General features: G+C 40.4%; 3 protein-coding genes, 1 long non-coding RNA gene and 10 other non-coding genes across 30 annotated transcripts; 1 reads left to right on the top strand and 13 right to left on the bottom strand.

Annotated features, from left to right (window-relative positions):
• Window positions 1–114: 114 nt before the first annotated feature.
• Window positions 115–1,686, bottom strand: LOC122051766. The gene is made up of 3 exons (XM_042613032.1): window positions 1,383–1,686; window positions 706–967; window positions 115–622 (listed from the first exon to the last, which is right to left on the bottom strand). The coding sequence occupies exons 1-3, from the start codon at window positions 1,470–1,472 to the stop codon at window positions 351–353; spliced, it is 624 nt and encodes a 207-aa protein (XP_042468966.1). The 5' UTR covers window positions 1,473–1,686; the 3' UTR covers window positions 115–350.
• Window positions 1,687–1,878: 192 nt separating this feature from the next.
• LOC122051765 (splicing factor 3B subunit 1-like) lies at window positions 1,879–7,461 on the top strand. Of its 4 annotated transcripts, none has more exons than XR_006131535.1 (2): window positions 1,879–5,873; window positions 7,200–7,461. XR_006131535.1 is itself a non-coding variant. In XM_042613031.1 (2 exons), the coding sequence occupies exon 1, from the start codon at window positions 2,007–2,009 to the stop codon at window positions 5,814–5,816; it is 3,810 nt and encodes a 1,269-aa protein (XP_042468965.1). In that variant the 5' UTR covers window positions 1,879–2,006; the 3' UTR covers window positions 5,817–5,864; window positions 7,200–7,461. The 4 variants fall into 4 exon arrangements, 2 of the variants coding, with proteins under 2 accessions (XP_042468965.1, XP_042468964.1); XR_006131536.1 differs by having other exon boundaries at window positions 7,043–7,461; XM_042613031.1 differs by having other exon boundaries at window positions 1,879–5,864.
• A 537-nt stretch (window positions 7,462–7,998) lies between these two features.
• LOC122053688 lies at window positions 7,999–10,668 on the bottom strand. Its single transcript, XM_042615675.1, has 4 exons — window positions 9,841–10,668; window positions 9,039–9,443; window positions 8,521–8,714; window positions 7,999–8,449 (listed from the first exon to the last, which is right to left on the bottom strand). Exons 1-4 carry the CDS (start codon window positions 10,256–10,258, stop codon window positions 8,207–8,209), a joined length of 1,260 nt encoding a protein of 419 aa, XP_042471609.1. The 5' UTR covers window positions 10,259–10,668; the 3' UTR covers window positions 7,999–8,206.
• A 1,725-nt stretch (window positions 10,669–12,393) lies between these two features.
• Window positions 12,394–15,624, bottom strand: LOC122051763. 14 transcript variants are annotated; one of them, XR_006131522.1, is made up of 7 exons: window positions 15,404–15,624; window positions 14,534–14,609; window positions 14,115–14,404; window positions 13,679–13,968; window positions 13,249–13,324; window positions 12,819–13,109; window positions 12,394–12,708 (listed from the first exon to the last, which is right to left on the bottom strand). It is a non-coding gene; the product is annotated as an uncharacterized LOC122051763 (long non-coding RNA). The 14 variants fall into 14 exon arrangements; XR_006131526.1 differs by lacking the exon at window positions 15,404–15,624 and having other exon boundaries at window positions 13,679–13,754; window positions 13,838–13,968; window positions 14,534–15,318; XR_006131530.1 differs by lacking the exon at window positions 15,404–15,624 and having other exon boundaries at window positions 13,679–13,778; window positions 13,890–13,968; window positions 14,534–15,318.
• LOC122054295 lies at window positions 12,820–12,941 on the bottom strand. The gene has a single exon (XR_006132625.1). It is a non-coding gene; the product is annotated as a small nucleolar RNA SNORD14 (small nucleolar RNA).
• LOC122054294 lies at window positions 13,035–13,156 on the bottom strand. Its single transcript, XR_006132624.1, has one exon. It is a non-coding gene; the product is annotated as a small nucleolar RNA SNORD14 (small nucleolar RNA).
• LOC122054296 lies at window positions 13,250–13,370 on the bottom strand. Its single transcript, XR_006132626.1, has one exon. It is a non-coding gene; the product is annotated as a small nucleolar RNA SNORD14 (small nucleolar RNA).
• On the bottom strand, window positions 13,458–13,579 carry LOC122054290. The gene has a single exon (XR_006132620.1). It is a non-coding gene; the product is annotated as a small nucleolar RNA SNORD14 (small nucleolar RNA).
• On the bottom strand, window positions 13,680–13,800 carry LOC122054298. Its single transcript, XR_006132627.1, has one exon. It is a non-coding gene; the product is annotated as a small nucleolar RNA SNORD14 (small nucleolar RNA).
• On the bottom strand, window positions 13,894–14,015 carry LOC122054291. The gene has a single exon (XR_006132621.1). It is a non-coding gene; the product is annotated as a small nucleolar RNA SNORD14 (small nucleolar RNA).
• Window positions 14,116–14,236, bottom strand: LOC122054300. Its single transcript, XR_006132629.1, has one exon. It is a non-coding gene; the product is annotated as a small nucleolar RNA SNORD14 (small nucleolar RNA).
• Window positions 14,330–14,451, bottom strand: LOC122054292. Its single transcript, XR_006132622.1, has one exon. It is a non-coding gene; the product is annotated as a small nucleolar RNA SNORD14 (small nucleolar RNA).
• Window positions 14,535–14,655, bottom strand: LOC122054299. Its single transcript, XR_006132628.1, has one exon. It is a non-coding gene; the product is annotated as a small nucleolar RNA SNORD14 (small nucleolar RNA).
• On the bottom strand, window positions 14,749–14,870 carry LOC122054289. The gene has a single exon (XR_006132619.1). It is a non-coding gene; the product is annotated as a small nucleolar RNA SNORD14 (small nucleolar RNA).
• Window positions 15,625–15,705: the final 81 nt, after the last annotated feature.

The raw sequence follows: 15,705 nt of genomic DNA, 5'->3' as shown, positions 1-15,705 counted from the left end.
TTTGATCCGGCGAACCGAGCTGGACCGTAAACTGGCCAGGATGGGCCCGAGCAGGGTCCCGCCCTGATCCATTCGTTAAAAAAATATAAAAATAAAATAATAAAATATAATATATTACACATCTAAAATATTTTTTTTAAAAAATTATAAAAGCATTTATTTATTCATCGTCAGCGGCGCAGCAACTACCAACAGGGGGCGGCCGATAAAGCTCTAATTGACAGATCTAACTATGAAATCTGATTGCTAGGCCTTTGTTCATGAGCGACAAGAGCAATACAAAGAGCAAATTTGAAATAGAATGGCATTGCAATTTGAGACGATCATCTCTGTGGATCTCTTCTCCTTCCTCACCACGACCACATTATGGGATTGGAGGTGTTCGGAAGGACCTGAGTGATCATGCAGTGCTGAGGCAGCTGCTGGAGTCCTTCACCTCCTGCGCCATATCCAGTCACTTGCCTCACCTCCTCCTCAACTTCCATGGATGTAGCTTCAGCTTCCTCCGTGGCCATGGCAGCTTGGGATGGCGCCCATGGAACAAGAGCCAAAGAGCTGGAGTTAGCAGCTTCCGCCTCATCCTTCGCTTGAAACCTCTGATTCCCTGGCTTGAAAACTTGATCTACAAGCAAGAATTCCAACATGGAGAGGAGTCAAATGAGGAAACGCATTGCGAGAAATCCCCTCTTTTCTCCGAGGGCTTACTCTTGAGAGCATGGATTAAGTCCGAGGTGACGCGAACAGACAGATTAGATGAACCAGGGGACAAGAATATTGGTGACTCCACGTGCTTGTAGAGAACGATGGCTCTCTCGTCGTTGGAAGGATACGGAGGCGAGTCCTCCTTGTGCAAGGATTCCGAACTCGGCAGGAAATCGTCGCCGCTGACACTAGAAACTGAGTCATCAAATTCCGTAGCGGATGCTGTTTCAACCTCTTCCACGATCGGTGAAAACTCATCGGGATCCTTCAGAAAAAATAAGAACACGAACTTGAGATCCGCAGTTATTTTCGAAGATTTAAGCTAAAATTATACATTAAAATGATTTCTGTAACATCCAGGGAAGATCGACTGTTCAGGAAACTATGTAAAAGGCACCAAGAAACGGAGAAATAAATCGGGAGCCAAAGCTTAGGACGGATCGAAATTGATTTTTAATGTTTTGTTTTCTATTCCACACTTTCGTTGTTTCGAATAAACCAAATCTGAAAATAGAGAATTGAACACACAACGGTTCTTCGAAATCCCCATCAAAATTCTTCCAACTATCCCAAACTCAAAAGATCGCCACGATTTCGAGTACTAAATCAAGGAACAAGCGTCCGCGCCCGACAATGAAAGGGAAAAGACACGAAATTCGAATTCAGGATGAGTTGCCTACCAATCTTCGTATCTTTCTCGCCGGGGACGAGAGAGAGAACTCCATAAACTCGTCGCACGCCTCATCCAAGTCTTTCCGCTTCGTCTTCATGCGGCAGAACTGCGCCGTGCCACCGGGTCTCCGTCGATCTCCTAATCTTCCGGAACGAAATCCAACCGAATCAAGATCCCACAGGAAAGCTACTCCTTTGCTCAACGCCTCCGTCGCTGCTCCAAGCCACAAGAGTGGGGCGCTTCTGCGCCATTGATGGATTATAAGCGCGACGGGGGGAATCTGTCGCGTGTCCTTCGAGCCCTCTCTGGAATTCTCCAGAACAGCGCCTATGATTTGGGTTATTGAAATGGGCCTAGAGGCTACAATTTGGGCTTCACAAAATCCATTACTTGTTTAAGGTTTTTTTTTATAATTTTAAATTACTATTAAATTATATTTAAAAGCATTTTAATAATGGAATAATAAATTAAAAATATCATCGGAGTCGGTGGTCCCACAGAGTTCCCAAATCCTGGCTTCGATCTATCCCAAACCCTAGAAGGGTGGTTTATTGGCTTCCCAAATCCTCGATTCCACTCGATCTTGATTTCGAGCTCCTTCTCTGCGTCAGTCTTCGATAGATCGACTCCGATGGATAATTTGGACGAGGAGATCACCAAGGCGCAGGAGGAACGACGGAAGATGGAAGATGTTGCTATGCTCACCTCCGTCACCTTCGACTCCGACCTTTACGGCGGGGGCCCCGACCGTTTCGAGGGCTACGAGCGCTCCATCGCCGTCAACGACGAGGAGGAGGAGCAGGACGGCGACAGCCGCGAGCTAGCTCGCCGGATGGCCTCCTACACCGGCCCCAAGTCTCTCAAGGAGATCCCCAGGGTGCCGGATGGCGACGAAGATTCGGGGTTCAAGAAGCCGCAGCGGATCATCGACCGGGAGGATGACTACCGGCGCCGGAGGCTTCAGAGGATCATTTCACCTGATAGGAACGATCCATTTGCCTCCGGGGAAGCTACGCCAGACCCCGCAGTTAGGACGTATGCAGATGTGATGCGGGAGCAGGCCTTGCAGCGACAGAAAGAGGACATTTTGAAGGAGATAGCTAAGAAGAAGGAGGAGGAGAAGGAGAAGGCTGCTGCTGAGCCAGCCCCTACGGCGCAGAAGAGGAGGAACAGGTGGGACCAATCCCAGGAGGCTGATGGAGGCGCTGCCAAGAAGGCAAAGCCAAGCTCGGTGTCATCTGACTGGGATGCTCCCGATTCCACCCCTGGGATTGGGCGGTGGGATGCAACACCGACTCCAGGGAGGGTTGCGGATGCAACGCCCTCTATCTCACGCAGAAACAGATGGGATGAAACTCCTACCCCTGGGAGACTTGCTGATGCCGATGCTACTCCTGCCGCAGGTGGTGTCACCCCTGGTGCTACGCCAGCTGGTATGACATGGGATGCTACTCCCAAGCTTGCTGGGCTTGCAACACCAACGCCTAAGCGCCAAAGGTCAAGGTGGGATGAGACTCCTGCAACCATGGGCAGTGCCACGCCATTACCTGGCGCTGTGACTCCTGCTGCAGCATTCACTCCTGGTGTCACTCCTGTTGGTGGTGTTGATCTTGCCACTCCGACACCTGGTGCAATAAACCTTCGAGGTGCTATGACTCCGGAACAGTTTAATCTGTTGCGGTGGGAGAGGGACATTGAAGATAGAAATAGGCCATTGACAGATGAGGAGCTCGATGCTATGTTTCCACAGGAAGGGTACAAGATATTGAATCCTCCCGCATCCTATGTTCCCATCAGGACTCCTGCAAGGAAACTCTTGGCTACACCTACTCCAATGGGTACGCCACTTTATTCGATACCAGAGGAAAACCGTGGGCAACAGTTTGATGTCCCAAAGGAGGCACCTGGGGGCTTGCCGTTCATGAAACAAGAGGACTACCAATACTTTGGGGCTCTACTGAATGAAGAAGAGGAGGAACAGCTGTCTCCAGAAGAGCAGAAGGAAAGAAAGATCATGAAGCTATTGCTGAAGGTGAAGAATGGTACTCCTCCACAGAGGAAAACAGCCCTGAGACAACTTACAGATAAGTCCAGAGAGTTCGGAGCTGGCCCACTGTTCAACAAAATTCTGCCTTTGCTCATGCAGCCGACACTTGAAGATCAAGAGCGTCATCTTCTGGTAAAAGTTATTGACAGGATTCTATATAAGTTGGATGAGTTGGTCAGGCCTTTTGTTCATAAGATCCTTGTGGTTATAGAGCCTCTTCTAATTGATGAGGATTACTATGCCCGTGTTGAAGGAAGAGAGATAATCTCCAACCTCAGCAAAGCAGCTGGTCTTGCAACTATGATTGCTGCCATGAGGCCGGATATTGATAATATAGATGAGTACGTGAGGAATACAACAGCACGAGCTTTCAGTGTTGTGGCTTCTGCTTTAGGTATTCCTGCTTTGTTACCATTTCTGAAGGCTGTTTGTCAGAGTAAGAAATCTTGGCAAGCACGGCACACTGGGATTAAGATTGTCCAGCAGATTGCTATTCTCATGGGATGTGCTGTGCTGCCACATCTTAGGTCTCTGGTGGAAATTATAGAGCAGGGTCTTAGTGATGAGAACCAAAAGGTGAGAACAATTACTGCCTTGTCTCTTGCAGCACTTGCAGAAGCAGCTGCTCCTTATGGAATTGAAAGCTTTGATTCAGTGTTGAAGCCTCTTTGGAAGGGTATCAGGTCTCATCGTGGAAAGGTTCTTGCTGCCTTCCTGAAGGCGATTGGTTTTATTATCCCTCTGATGGATGCTGTTTATGCAAGTTACTATACTAAAGAAGTCATGATTATCCTTATCCGTGAGTTCCAGTCACCTGATGAAGAAATGAAGAAGATTGTGCTAAAAGTTGTCAAACAGTGTGTAAGTACAGAAGGGGTTGAGTCTGACTACATCCGTAATGATATTCTTCCTGAGTTTTTCAGGAATTTCTGGGTTAGGAGGATGGCACTGGACCGTAGGAACTACAAGCAGCTTGTGGAGACAACTGTAGAAATTGCAAATAAGGTTGGTGTGGCAGATATTGTAGGGAGAATAGTGGAGGATCTCAAAGATGAGAGTGAACCTTATAGGCGTATGGTGATGGAGACAATTGAAAAAGTGGTGGCTAACTTGGGAGCATCAGACATCGATGCTAGATTAGAAGAACTTCTTATAGATGGGATTTTGTATGCCTTCCAGGAGCAGACAAGCGATGATGCAAATGTTATGCTTAATGGATTTGGTGCAGTGGTCAATGCTTTGGGCCAGAAGGTCAAGCCTTATCTTCCTCAGATTTGTGGTACCATAAAGTGGCGGTTGAACAACAAGAGTGCCAAAGTTAGGCAGCAAGCTGCAGACCTGATATCACGGATTGCCATCATCATGAAGCAGTGCAAGGAAGAACAGCTGATGGGCCATCTGGGTGTTGTCCTGTATGAGTATCTGGGAGAAGAATACCCTGAAGTCTTAGGTTCCATCTTGGGAGCACTTAAAGCTATAGTCAATGTCATCGGTATGACTAAGATGACACCACCTATTAAGGATCTACTTCCTCGTTTGACACCAATCTTGAAAAACAGACATGAGAAGGTGCAGGAGAATTGCATTGATCTCGTTGGTAGAATTGCAGACCGTGGAGCTGAATTTGTGCCAGCTAGGGAGTGGATGAGGATTTGTTTCGAGCTTCTTGAGATGTTGAAGGCTCACAAGAAGGGGATCCGAAGAGCTACAGTCAACACTTTTGGTTATATTGCAAAGGCAATCGGGCCACAAGATGTTCTTGCAACACTTTTGAACAATTTGAAAGTTCAAGAGCGTCAAAACCGTGTGTGTACTACTGTGGCTATTGCTATAGTTGCTGAAACATGCTCGCCTTTCACTGTTCTTCCAGCTCTCATGAATGAATACCGTGTTCCTGAGCTGAATGTGCAGAATGGAGTTCTTAAATCACTCTCTTTCCTCTTTGAGTACATTGGTGAGATGGGTAAAGACTACATCTATGCTGTTACCCCACTGTTGGAGGATGCTTTGATGGACAGGGATCTGGTTCATCGTCAGACTGCTGCTTCTGCTGTTAAGCACATGGCTCTTGGAGTTGCTGGTTTAGGTTGTGAGGACGCACTTGTCCACTTGCTTAATTATGTCTGGCCCAACGTTTTCGAGACTTCTCCTCACGTTATTAATGCTGTGATGGAGGCTATTGAAGGAATGAGGGTTGCACTTGGTGCAGCTGTCATTCTAAATTACTGCCTTCAGGGTCTTTTTCACCCTGCAAGGAAAGTTAGGGAGGTCTACTGGAAAATTTACAATTCTCTTTACATTGGCTCCCAAGATGCTTTAGTAGCTGGTTATCCCACACTAGAAGATGATGGAAACAATTTATATAGCCGACCAGAGCTTGCAATGTTCGTCTGAATGATACCTAGGCCAGTTTGCATATGCCTTTGTTGCTGCTGAGTTGTGGTAATAGAGGTTTGCAACTTGTTTTCTTGGTTGGTCTTTCCTAATAATTATAGAAAATTATATTTCTGAATCCTTAAACTTTATGCATTAGGTTGTCATTTAGTTTATGTACATTCTATATTTGGTCATATTAATTAGTAATATTTGTAGTTTTTTCCTCTATGGAAAGCTTTACTTTTTTATCGATATATAATTGCCTGTTCTTTTATGTTAAAACCATTTTCGGACTGTTACTTTATTCTGGTGGTATTGATAGGGTGTTCATTTGCCTATTATTGGTTCACTTCCAAGTAAAGACATGTTTTGTGCATTGGCATACTTGCTTTGGATATAGTTTCAGCTTTGATGCCTCTTAATAGCTAAGGTGCCTGCAATGCTTTTATTTGGGAAAATTATTTGTTCATGTTGATTAATTATAGACTTCTTTTTATTTCTTCCTTGGCCGACTGTATGGTTCTTGATGTCGTTCATAGTCCATCCATAGGTCTTTTTAAAAAACTTAGCCTTTTAAGTACAGGTCAAACTTATGAGGTTTGTAAATAAATTTTTTGACTCTAATATTTCCCTTAACTTCAGTTATCGTTTACCTAATCATTGTCTTCTAATCCTCAATCTAGTTATTATTAAATGCAAAATACAATCGTGAGATCTGTGTTTTATAACTATTTGTACATTTTGGAAAAATGGATTAATTCGGGAAGATAATAGTTAAATGGATTAATCGTGAGATCATTGCCCTATCCTAAATGGCTGTTCAATTGAAGTTAAATGTTCAAATTATATTGGTATAGCTAAGAACTATAGTTTCACATTAAGCTCAAAATGAAGATACCAACATCCTCTCTGTATGCTTGGAGTTGTCATAATAACTGTAAGTTGCACAATCTAATTGGAACATGAACATAATAGTTCACTCTTTGTAGATTCATCTTAGATTGTTGTCAAATAATTTATGCATGATTATGTGCTAAGTGATGTTAATGTTGTCTTATGTGGCATCTTTTTTTCGGGTGCTTTCAGCATTCTATTTCATTTCTATGTACTTTACATTGCTCTTCACATGTTTTTGATATGATCTGAGATTCAAGTGTTTAGGTGGAGTATTTGTTCTTACATGTGTTCTATCGGTTGCTCGATCACAGTTTGTTTCATTGAAGACAGCTCTTATACATTTTCAGGGTCTCATGTTCAATTACTTTTGGCTAGAGAAATCATCATCGCTCAAACTCGTTTCAGCACAATGGAGTTTACATAGTTTCATTTTAGTTTTTTCTTTTTCTGTGCTTTCATAGTGTGTTGGAGATTATAATAACATCCTAATTTGTAATTTTATAGGGTTCTCTACCCTGGCACCATTTGCTTGCGATTCGAGGAGGAAACTCTATCAAGAACACCGAGCAACAACTTCTAGTCGGATTTCACGTTTATTATGTCTGTTAAACCAGCAATATTACCAGGACGTTTATTCTTGTTATTTTTCAAGGGAATAAACTTGTATGTGAAAGACATGTTCCACAGTTGTTGCCCGTGTAAAGTTAAATGTATATTAGTATTGCAACAACACTGTCAATTTCATTTATTTGGCTTTGCTTCGATATGTTCTTTTTTTTTTTTTGTAATCCAGCTATTCAAACTTTTGTCGATCCAAACTAATCTTAGAGTTGAGCAACCTTTCCGTTGGGTCATCTATCAGATAAATTTAGAAGTGCAAGCGGTTTCTTGTGGGTGGTCTATCAGTTAAATTTAGGTTCCTTGTTCAACAATTAACGTTTCATATTTTTCATTTCATGGGAGGAAAAGACCATCCAAATAATGTTTCATATTTTTCATTCTATAGGTGGAAAATGGCTTGTATTATAATCTGAGAAGGCATTTTGCTTTATTTTTATTGGAGTAAAAATGATATCCTTCATTCCAAATGGTTTAGCATCGTAAGTTTTAGAAAAATTATTGATATTTTGTTCAATTTCTTTGAAATTGAAAGAATGAATGTATTTTGAGAGATGATAAATTTTAAAAACAGATTAAAAAAAATAAGATGGATTTATAATTAATAAACGTCGATTAGCTATCTTATTCAATTTATCTCTTTAAATTAAGTCTGGATAATAGATAAGTAAAATCGTAAAAGGGATGAAGAAAAATTGAAGTTTAATTCCTGTCAAGAGCTAACCTTCTACGTGGTCAGCAAGTACAAAGGAATGAACAAAATCTCATATATAATATTGACGATCGAATAAGAGGCTCATCTTACGTGTACAAAACAATTATCAGGTAGCAATCGTTGATACTCTTCTTTAGAGATTCAGAGAAGCAAAAAACAAGAGTTGATATGTTTAGCATCAACATGGGAATAAGAGTGGGAAACCATCCCTGCATAATTTGCTGTTCGAAAGATCGAGCTTGCTCATCTTTGCTTCGCACCACGACAGCTGCTCCTTGCTGAGATGGGCCATCCTCAGAACCCTTGATACGACTTTGATGTCGATTAGTGCAAATAGAAAATCCACTTCTTCCATGGTCGAAGGCCAAGCTTTCTTCTTCCATGCTTTCTTCCTCTTAAACAGTTCCTTCACTTTCATATCCTGCATCGACAAAAGAGTTGATTAGCAGGTTCCTAGTCTATCATCACTGACAGATTATTTACATCGAATACCTTTACAAGTGAGGCTTGAACTTGTTGAGGGGAGCCTCGAGCGCTATGCGTTGAGAAGAAACTACTGGGTTTTTTCTTATCTATCTTCAGAAAATGGAGGAATGTTAAGATACAATCCCCCATTATCTTAATGAGTACAGAAGCAGGAACTGGCTCGTCCCAATAATCATCCAAATTTTCTTTCTTTTCCAAATCTGAAAAGAGACAAGAAAGAACAAACCAGTAAATACAAGCACTCGACTATTCAAGTAGAGTTTAATTGCATTAATCACAAAGAACTGTAAATTATAACCTAAACAAAGTAGTTGTATTACCACCAACAGGGCAGATGTATCTTAGAATTATTCTTAAATCTCACATATCAATGGCATGATCATAAATTTAGGACAATCCACATTTCCTAACTGAACTAAGCATGGCAGAAAAAACCCTTACTATTTGTCACTGAACAGCCAAAGCAAATAATCTAAATGATGACTACAATAGCAAAAAGATACTCAGCTGTTGTTACGCATTACCTAGAAAATTTGGGACTTGAAGAAACTTAGAGTGCAAACCCCGACTATGGGCATAAATCTCCACCCTGGATCCTTGGTCAAAAGGCTCATTCTCAATAAATCTCTGCAATAATACCTGGAATTGCTGGAATGCTTGCGCAGCATAGCCATAGGAGCCGCAATGCTCAGGCTGCCATATAATCCTCCGGTTCAGCTGCATATACTGGCAATAAAGTGCTTCCCAAGTTAAAGAAACTTGTGCCACATAAGCAACTTCTAGATTTTGGCATGGATCATCTTGGTCCAGTTGCTCCAGCTCATACTCCTTGGTGTGTTCATCTTGCCTCTTTAAAGAGATGTTGCTGAGGCCCAGAACCATTTTCTTTGGCGTAGGTCTTAGTGACTGGCTTGGTGTACCCAACCATGCTGGAAGAACATGCAATTACAGGTAAATAAAAATGTGAAGCACTTGGCAACAACATCAAAGCGCCATGATGATATGAGATTGCATTGAAGACAAAGCCAACATAAAAAATAATAATAGCTATTAAAAGATCAATCAGATGAAGTTCAAGTACAAAAATTGATATATAGCAAAAAAGAAAGATTGATAGAGAAACTGAGTTTAAGGTTCCAAGTTTTATCAAGCGCCACATTGAATGCTAACGGTGAATATGACTGTTGGAACAAGAGCAATGAAATTAACAGCTAGCCATTACATGATCAACAGCTAAGAGAGAAGGAAATACTTCAAAGAAACATCAAAGTTTACTCTAGGAAATGTAAAGATCCACAGTGAATTCAGCATTAGGGAATGTCATACCAGGCTCTTTGAAATGTTTGGTGATGTACTGGTCAAAGAACAGCATTCTCTCAGTGTACTCGTGGTACATCTTTTCGAACTCAAAGCTTGGATAAGCATCGCCCATGTCCAACTCCTTCGATCCGCTCGAGCTAGTCTCCTCTTCTTCCTCGCCCTCCAGGAACTCTTCTTCCGGTATAAGGACCAAGAAGCTGTTCTTCCTCAGTTGCTCCAGCCGCCTCTTCACCTCATTCGTGATGAAATCATCGTCATCCTCATCCTCGCCCTCTTCGGAAACGCGATCAGAAGCAGCGAGCTTCGGCGTTGCGTCTAAGGTATCTTCCTTGGGCTCCGACGACTGATCACGCTCGCGATCCGTATCTTTTCTCCACCTAAGCTTACCGAAAATGGGAAATCTTATTGATTTAAGGAATTCCATTGAATCCGCTCAGGAAGACGGAGCGATCGTCAACACAAACTTGTTTCCGAAAATGAAACCCAGCAAGATCTCCTCTTTTCTCCACCAAAACACCTTGCAGCTTCAAGAAGTGGAGAAACTAGAAGAAGGAAGCGCCACAATGACAGCAGAGAGAGCAGGCAGTAGTCGCCCGCGCCGGCAGGATCCGCGGAGAGATCAGAGAGCGGCTCGTCAAGCAGAGAGGTCGAGAGCGAGGAGCACTACGAAGTCCAGATCCACGGCATTGAAGGAAGAGCGTGAGGAGGGAGATGAAATGGCGAGCCGCTCCGGCAGCACGCGGAGGGGAGGACCAACGGCCGTACGCTTTGGATACATCGCCGATTAATCGGCGGAGGGTTTCCCTTTTAAAATTGTTTACAAACAGAGCCGATGAGCGCGGATTCCGAAAGCCGATATTTGTGCTTTAATAATTTTCAAAAATATCAAACTGTGTAACGAGAAAAAATCGATAAGGGTAATTTTGGTAAATTAGAAGAAAAAATTCTAGTGAATTGATAAATTGCTTAAAATTCTTTTATGTTCTTTTGTCGTATAAAAACAATTTTTATAAGAATTAATGTTCTACATGGAAAACTTATAAAATTCAATTAATTTCTTAGATTCTTTTATATTTCTTATAAATTATAAAATCATGGGAATTGATACCCTAAAATCAGTTTTCGACTAAATATGAGGGTATTTATTCAGTAAGATCAATTTTCGATTTTTATATCCCTCTCCATTGATCCGTTCTTCGTGCACACCAATTACAATCTTGTGCTGAATCTAAATGAATTAAATCAACTAAATAATGATGATCTTCCGGTACCAAAGATCCTTGCAAATAAGCTTCATCTCCGCTTTGTTTTGCTCTCATTTCATAACGAAAATAATTTGATCAGCAATTGCATCCGATTGCTCAGTGCAGGTTCTTGATCTCCAAATAGGTTGATGCAGCTCACAACCTCCCATAGAGTTCATGGACTTAAAAAACACAAATTTATAGAAAAACAAAATTTATCTGAATTCTTTAAAAGAGATCTAGAGATATGCTCATAGTGTATCTTATCTCATTTCCTTTGATAGATCAGTAAAAATAATAAAGATGTAGATTTATAATTTGACAGAAAAACAATACTTGTGACAACTCAAGTACCTGCAAAATTAAACAAGAAAAACCACAAAGTTCAAAAGATCAACTTAACATCTGTCCCCCCATAAAACCGCATAATTTTGACATGTATCAACGAGATGCAAAACCAAAAACAACTAAACAGTCAAAAAAACATCCAACAAAGGCGCATACAACATCCAAGTTGTAAGCAGCAAATGTATTAGAAACGAAGCCATAAATTCCAAACCAATTCAATAGTTCAAAATCACAATTAGGATAAAAAGAGGCACAAAGCATGGCAAACATGACACGAGTAAAAACATTCGTGACATAAGTAAAAAACAAACAGAGGCACAACGTGATAATAAGCCTTAGGAATTGTCTACATTGGAAACAAGCACAAATAGCAACTAAACCATGAAATTCCAAGCAAAAACAAATCAACTGATCAGATTCCTTGATTATGTTGATAAATACATAAATGCCTAAACTATTTCATGCAGTCGAGAATAGTAGAGATGAAGGTTTTATATACAAAACAGAAAAAAAAAAGTTATATAGAATTCAGCATGGATGATTAAATGGATCAAAGTACGAATAAAACATAATAAAAACAACCTATTACTTTTCAGGATATTTTCTTTTAAATTAATTCAACAAAGTACAACTAGGAACAACTCTGGTACCTGTAAAATAAAACAAAAATGAAAACCACAGTTGAAAAGATTAACTTAAAACATATTTATAAAAGGCAGAATGATATTGAAAAATAATATACTCCTCAAAAAAACTGTTAGCACAAGAAGTGCAATGCCAACTAGTGAAGCAAAAGGATAGTAAATATTAGGGACTACTTCATCTCTAAGGTAAGGGAAAATACCAGAGAGGCAGACGTGTAGTCCCACATAGAATTCCATAATTTTGGAGTGGATCAGTAAGATCATAAGCAATAACCAAAATATCTAAAAAGAAAACAATCAACAAAACAAAATAACTAAGGCGCTTAGAAAATCAGAAGTTCTTTCTGCACTGAAAACATTATGAGAAACACTTTCAGCACAAACTCTAGAGCCTGTAAAGCCAAAAGTTCTTACGCGGCCACTAAGAATGTTTTGAGAATACCTTGCTAATTGACATATATGAAAACAAACACAAACAGCAACAAACCCATAAAAGACATAATTGATGAAAATCACAATTAGGATAAAATACAACTTCCATCCTGAGACATCCAAGGAAGAATTGAGCAGCAAAAGCTCTCAAGCCTGGCAAAGAGAAAGCTCTCAGGCAGCCAATGCGAAACAGGCTTACAATTCACCTTCATTGGAAACAAGGGCAAATAAGAATAAAAGCATAGATTATAGATATCCAAATCTCACAATTCAATTGATCAAACTCACAATTAGAATCATAAAAAATGAAATATACCTTTCTCAAACATCCCAAGGAAGAATTGAGCAACACAAGCTCTCAAGCCTGGCAAGGCAAAAGCTCTCAGGTGGCAACTGCGAATGTTTTGAGAAACAAGCTTAGAATTTGTGATCATAGAAAATAAGCAAAAATAACAACAAAGCTATAAATTCGAAATCCAATCAATCCAATTGTTATAAATCACAATCACAATTAGGATAAAATATAATTCCCTTCCTCAGACATCCAAGGAAGAATTGAGCAGCACAAGCTCTCGAGCCTGGCAAGGCGAAAGCTCTCAGGCGGCCACTGCGAATGTTTTGAGAAACAGGCCTTAGGATTTGTCTTCATCGGAAACAAGAACAAATAGGAATAAAGGCATAGATATTCAAATCTCTCAATTCAATTTATCAAACTCACAATTAGGATCATAAAAAATGAAATACACCTTTCTCAGACATCCAAGGAAGAATTGAGCAGCACAAGCTCTCAAGCTTGGCAAGGCAAAAGCTCTCAGGTGGCAACTGCAAATGTTTTGAGAAACAAGCCTAGAATTTGTGATAATAGAAAATAAGCAGAAATAACAACAAAACTATAAATTCGAAATCCAATCAATCCAATCGTTCAAAATCACAATTAGAATAAAATACAACTTCCTTCCTCAGACATCCAAGGAAGAATTGAGCAGCACAAGCTCTCAAGCCTGGCAAGGCGAAAGCTCTCAGGCGGCCACTGCGAATGTTTTGAGAAACAGGCCTTAGGATTTGTCATCATTGGAAACAAGAACAAGTAGGAATAAAGCCATAGATTATAGATTTCCAAATCTCACAATTCAATTGATCAAACTCACAATTAGAATCATAAAAAATGAAATACACCTTTCTTAGACATCCAAGAAAGAACTGAGCAGCACAAGCTGTCAAGCATGGCAAGGCAAAAGCTCTCAGGCGGCAACTGCGAATGTTTTGAGAAACAAGCCTATAATTTGCCAGCATAGTAATTAAGCAAAAATAACAAGAAAGATATAAATTCCAAACCCAATCAATTCAATTGTTATAAATCACAATCACAATTAGGATAAAATACAACTTCCTTCCTCAGACATCCAAGGAAGAATTGAGCAGCACAAGCTCTCGAGCCTGGCAAGGCGAAAGCTCTCAGGCGGCCACTGCGAATGTTTTGAGAAACAGGCCTTAGGATTTGTCATCATTGGAAACAAGAACAAATAGGAATAAAGCCATAGATTATAGATTTTCAAATCTCACAATTCAATTGATCAAACTCACAATTAGAATCATAAAAAATGAATTATACCTTTCTTAGACATCCAAGAAAAAACTGAGCAACACAAGCTGTCAAGCATGGCAAGGCAAAAGCTCTCAGGCGGCAACTGTGAATGTTTTGAGAAACAAGCCTATAATTTGTCATCATAGTAATTAAGCAAAAATAACAACAAAGCTATAAATTCCAAACCCAATCAATTCAATTGTTATAAATTCCAATCACAATTAGGATAAAATACAACTTCCTTCCTCAGACATCCAAGGAAGAATTGAGCAGCACAAGCTCTCAAGCCTGGCAAGGCGAAAGCTCTCAGGCGGCCACTGCAAATGTTTTGAGAAACAGGCCTTAGGATTTGTCATCATTGGAATAAAGCCATAGATTATAGATTTCCAAATCTCACAATTCAATTGATCAAACTCACAATTAGAATCATAAAAAATGAAATATACCTTTCTTAGACATCCAAGAAAAAACTGAGCAACACAAGCTGTCAAGCATGGCAAGGCAAAAGCTCTCAGGCGGCAACTGTGAATGTTTTGAGAAACAAGCCTATAATTTGTCATCATAGTAATTAAGCAAAAATAACAACAAAGCTATAAATTCCAAACCCAATCAATTCAATTGTTATAAATTCCAATCACAATTAGGATAAAATACAACTTCCTTCCTCAGACATCCAAGGAAGAATTGAGCAGCACAAGCTCTCAAGCCTGGCAAGGCGAAAGCTCTCAGGCGGCCACTGCGAATGTTTTGAGAAACAGGCCTTAGGATTTGTCATCATTGGAAACAAGAACAAATAGGACTAAAGCCATAGATTTCCAAATCTCTAAATTCAATTGATCAAACTCACATTCAGGATCATAAAAAAAAGGAAATACACCTTTCTCAGGCTTCCAAGGAAGAATTGAGCAGCACAAGCTCTCAAGCCTGGCAAGGCGAAAGCTCTTATGTGGCCACTGAGTATAAATTTAACACCTCAATTTAATCCAACATGACAATTTGTAATAAAAAGCAAAGCTTACACGAATGAACTATTACTAAATTAGACTTATCAATAGAAAAAAAATATACAATCAAATTTCTATTATTCAACAGATAAGAAGACAGTGATAGAATGTTATTTGAACTTTAGGGTGATGAGATGCAGCACCGAAACCCAAAAGCTAAACCAAAATCAACAAAGAAAATCGAGAGAGAGGCCAAAATAAGGCGAAAAAGAAGAAGATCATATAGCAGACACATACAAAATTTAACAGCACTGAAATATTTGGATTGGAACCAGAACAGACACTTTGGGTAAGCAAGGAGGAGAGAGAAACCAGAAAACCACGATCCGCCCGTCCTTCGATACATCGATCTGGCGTAAAACATCTCATCAACCCTAAAAACGAATGGAGCAGGAGCAGCAGGAGCAGTGAAGAAGAAGCCGCAAACTCTACCCTAAACCCTAAACTCTTCTACTGCTGCCTTCGATTAAATAGCGAAACAACTGGACCTTGTCAAAAACACTGTTCAATTTCCGCCGCCAACAAAGCCAGACTCGGCCAACAACCCTAAACTCTCTCAAACACGCTAGTCACGAGCCCATTAATAGGAAAGCCCAGATAACTTGCCCCGTACA

Source organism: Zingiber officinale, chromosome 3A, assembly GCF_018446385.1.
Source record: "Zingiber officinale cultivar Zhangliang chromosome 3A, Zo_v1.1, whole genome shotgun sequence".
In the NCBI taxonomy this organism is placed as follows: Eukaryota; Viridiplantae; Streptophyta; class Magnoliopsida; order Zingiberales; family Zingiberaceae; genus Zingiber; species Zingiber officinale.
Note: the sequence above shows the minus strand (reverse complement) of the source record. Positions and strands in the feature narration are given on the sequence as shown.